Consider the following 4,357-nt stretch of genomic DNA (forward strand, 5'->3'; position numbering starts at 1 on the left):
AATAAATTTTTTCCAATATCATTAAAATGTTTTATAATCTCATTAATCAAAATCGGGTAATGACAACTTTTTCAAAAATGTACGTTCAAATTTGATGTTCACTGAGAACTTTTAGCAAAATTTTAAATGATTTGAATCAAAATTATTGACGTTCAGTAATTATTAAACTATTGTTGGAAACTGTTAAACTTCATTACACCCGAACTGAATTAATTTAAAGAGACTAGCGTGATGTGAGGACATTCAGGCATTGGAAGGATTTTAATTAGCACCGAAGGTTAGAAATTGTTGTACCTTCTATTTTGTAATAATTGTTTCTAGTAAACAAATTTAATTTACACCTCAATCATGAACGCGTGGCACATAACGCGGCAATATGTTTAACTTCTTCAGCATGTACGTTCCATTTTCTGGGGGGCTCAAAAAAGGATTTGGAAAATATTTTGAAATATTGTTCAACAATTATATAATTTCTTGTGCAGAGTAAAATTGATGTCTTAGTTTTTTCTAAAATTTTCACATATTTCAACAAAAAATTTTACATGTAAATTAAATTTTTCGCAGAGTAAAAAACATTTAATATATTTTGTCAAAAATTTTTTTGAGTTTCAAGTGCCACCAGATTAATTTACGACATTATTTTCAACTTTGGTTTCATTGACATTCCAGGTTTATATTCTATGATTTGCAACACATTTCAACTAATATGCAAGTTGACGTGACTAATTTTACAATTATTGTTACAATTATTATTTGTGGTAATTGTATAAGTGATAGTAAAAGCACGATTAGTAATAGTAGCAGTGTAGCAGTATCAGTAATACTAACAGCAGTAATAATAATAGTGACAACAGTAGTAGAAGTTATTTGTTACTCCCTGGACTTGGTATGAGTTGAGTTTTAATGGTTCATTATTTGCACCGTTATCGAAGGCTTTTATAAACTCAAATTCTATAAGTTGTTCATATTCTATAAATAAAATTTTTTTTGTGTGGTTGCCTAAAAACAACTAAAAGGCAAATTATTTTATTTGAAGGAAAACCTTTCTGCGTTAAACGCATTATGATAAGGAAATTGACTGGTGAGAGACAAAACTAATGAATTTAATAAAAAATAGAATGACTTATTTAAGTTAAATATTGCGTAGGCAAAAAATTTGTTAATATATTGATGGAGATGTGTTGCTTCTTTTTATTAACTCTCAGAGTCTTACAAATGTTTAAAAAACTAATTTCAAAGTTTTTCGAGCTATGTCAATTAACTTTTTTCTAATTAGCTATTTGATTTGAATTACGATTTGGAATGTTATAACTTGCAAAGAGTCTTGATCCAAGCTAGGAAGCGATCAAATTTTCAGTCCGGTTTTTCACATTTTTAACTTCTTGCAGTATTGATCAAAATCCGAAGTTGAACAAGAAGTAGTTTAAAACCTCAAAGTCTTTGGTTAATGGCTATTGCCTGGTAGCTTGTTCCAAGCGGATGTTTTACCTACAGAACGTTCCAATAATGGTTGTTAGTTGCGACAAACAAAAAAAGGCGAAGTTCCATGCGTTGTTGGAAGAGCCGTACCAATTTCAGTTTTTACATACCAAAATAGGCTTAAAGTTACTGACCAGGCTGCTTCTTGTAATTAGAGCAAATTTTAGTAAATTTTGGCAAATAAGTAAATTTGGTAAATTTAGCAATTAAGTAAATTTTGTTGCGTTAATAAAACTTGTATTTATAAAACTTGTTTGCCATCATGCTTATAGGTGGTAGTTGGACAAAAGTAGTCACTACTTTTTTGATTATTAAACATTTAGTACTAAATTAATTAACAGCCACCAATAAATGTTTCGTTGACAAGCACTGTGTATTAACATCTCCATCTCAATCGACAGCTGTCGTGATGCTAACAATAAAGAACTTGCATCTGAGATTAATGAGGCTTTCGATGGTAATCGTGTTTTTTGTCATAACGTAAATGACGATGATTTTTGTAAACGAATGTTATTTGAAAGGGCAATAGATATAAAAATAGGCAAACGTGTTTATTAATCATTTACTATAACGATGCTATAGCAGCAGATGTGGATATCAAACAATTTAATTGAATAAAATGGTAAGTTTTAGAAATTAAAGGAGACAAAAAGTACTTTGCAGTCTTAATTTTCTTTTAAGCAGTTCTAAATCCATTAAATGCGTATAATCTGAAAACATCTGTTTTCAAAAAAACATTTGTTGACAAATTAACATATTTATGAAAATGTTAATACTTTTGCTGAATTGAGAGATTTACAGTTACCATGCAAGAAAATATTTTGCACGTGCAATTTAGGCTAAACAGAAAAAAAAACAGAAATAAATAAATAAACTGTTTTATAGGTCTTCATTTCATTCCAACCTAACATGAATATTTTAATTTATAAAGAGATTGTTATAAATAATAAAAAAAAATTAACGTTCTTGTAGAATACAAGTACAACTAATTTTAAAAACCTGAAACTTCAACTAGCAACCAATTTGTGATTTGTGAAGCCTCTTATTTCAGCCAGCAACAAATACTTACAAAAATATTTTTCAACCGATTTCTTGTTCAATTTAGTTTCTTTTGTATACTAATATAATAAAATAATTTATATATATATAATATATAAAATAAATAATATATAAATAAATAATAATAAAACATTTTGTTGTTCAATTTTTTATAAATGCATATATATATATATATATATATATATATATATATGCATAATTTTTATAAATGCACACATATATATATATATATATGTATATATCTTTAATAGCATATATATATATATATATATATATATATATATATCTTTAAAAGCATTCTTTATTTTTGTTTTCATTGGTAGTAGTAGTAATGAAAACCTCAATAAAGCGCCAATTCAGAGCGAATCACAAAAGCGCTATCAAGATATTATCAACTGAGCATGAGTAGTGATCAACCCGAGAACTCAATTTGAAAGTGCTTTTCATAATTTGATTTTTAACAACGATATTGTGCAACTTGATCAGCAGAAGTTTAACCCAATCTCACATTTTTTTGAACATTTTGTCACACATGGCATCATCCGTTAAGTAATTTAAAATTAAAAAAAAACTGTCTTTATCGTTGACACATTCAGGCAGTCGAAACAACATTACACTATCTGCCTTTATTTCTCTATCTGTCACATCGACGGCTTCAATCAAAGTTTTATGCAAGTTTTTAACTGCAGCATTGAAAACGTCAACGTTCTTTTTGACTTCTTGACAGACAACCGAAGCAAAAGTTGACTTTATATCATGTTTTAATGACTGCATTTTGTCATTCAAATCTGAACCACCAAGTTTATTCAACCTGGCTTCACTTGAATTAATGGCATTTCTTGTAACTTCCACATCTGACTTAATTGCGATACTTGACATTTGCTGTAGTCTTGATGCATATGTCACAAAACCATTTAACATTGTTGCTTGTACGTATAAAAGTACTGACATTATTTGGTATTGTTGTACGGCTTGAATGGCAAATAGATTCACATTGGCAACATTGCAAACATCAACTGGCTCTCGTAGATTTTGTACATTTAATAAATTTTTCACGTGTATTCTTTGTTTTCTGATATAAAAAGCAAAGAAAAAATACACCTATCTGTTAAGTTCACAAGCAGGATAGTCCAACAACGTAGTACAATAAACAACACGTGACTTTAGAAACTTAACTTAAATTTGCAACAAAATAACGTAATGACTACTTTTACAAGTTTAATTAAACCATATTAAATAAAGTTATTGTCCTGAAACAGAAAATAAACTATTTGACAACTTTTCGAAACAAAATAAGCACTAGGTTAAGATAAAATAAAAATTTTTAATGGACGAAGATTGCTGGGAAAATAGATGGCAGGCAACAATGAATGACATTTGTGAAGTCCTTGTGTCACTTGTTGAATATCGCCATATTTCAACTGCTACAAAGTGTTAAAAATCGAGTTTTGTGAAGGTCAATGGTCGCCAATGTCCTGAAAGGATAAGGCAAGAAAAGAAAAAAAAAGAATATCGAAATTATTACTGCCATGCATTACAAAAAACAGACATCATCCTTGCCTTCATAAATTCTGAGAGCATTGTTAAATTAAATTTTTCAACAAATTTTTTTTCGACATGACAAAGCGAATGAGTGTGCACTGGCAGTGCTGGATCCAGTATGATTTTGCTGTGGTGAATGATTGTAAAATTTCAATTTTTGTTTTCTAATACCCGTACCCTAATTTCTATTCATTCGCATTATCTTTCATGACCTCGAGGAATGCATCTCCACACTCATCTCCAGGCTCTGCCACTGCGTTGTAGCGGGTGTGCACAT

The 4,357-nt window shown here is 29.3% G+C and overlaps 1 protein-coding gene across 1 annotated transcript; it reads right to left on the minus strand.

The window, feature by feature from the left end:
* Nucleotides 1-3,042: 3,042 nt before the first annotated feature.
* Nucleotides 3,043-4,357, minus strand: HELRODRAFT_169261 (hypothetical protein; the record flags this gene model as incomplete). The annotated part of the gene is made up of 3 exons (XM_009015101.1): nt 3,043-3,610; nt 4,088-4,207; nt 4,293-4,357. 3 exons carry the CDS (start codon nt 4,355-4,357, stop codon nt 3,043-3,045), a joined length of 753 nt encoding a protein of 250 aa, XP_009013349.1.

The sequence above is a fragment of the Helobdella robusta genome (assembly GCF_000326865.2).
Source record: "Helobdella robusta unplaced genomic scaffold HELROscaffold_15, whole genome shotgun sequence".
In the NCBI taxonomy this organism is placed as follows: domain Eukaryota; kingdom Metazoa; phylum Annelida; class Clitellata; order Rhynchobdellida; family Glossiphoniidae; genus Helobdella; species Helobdella robusta.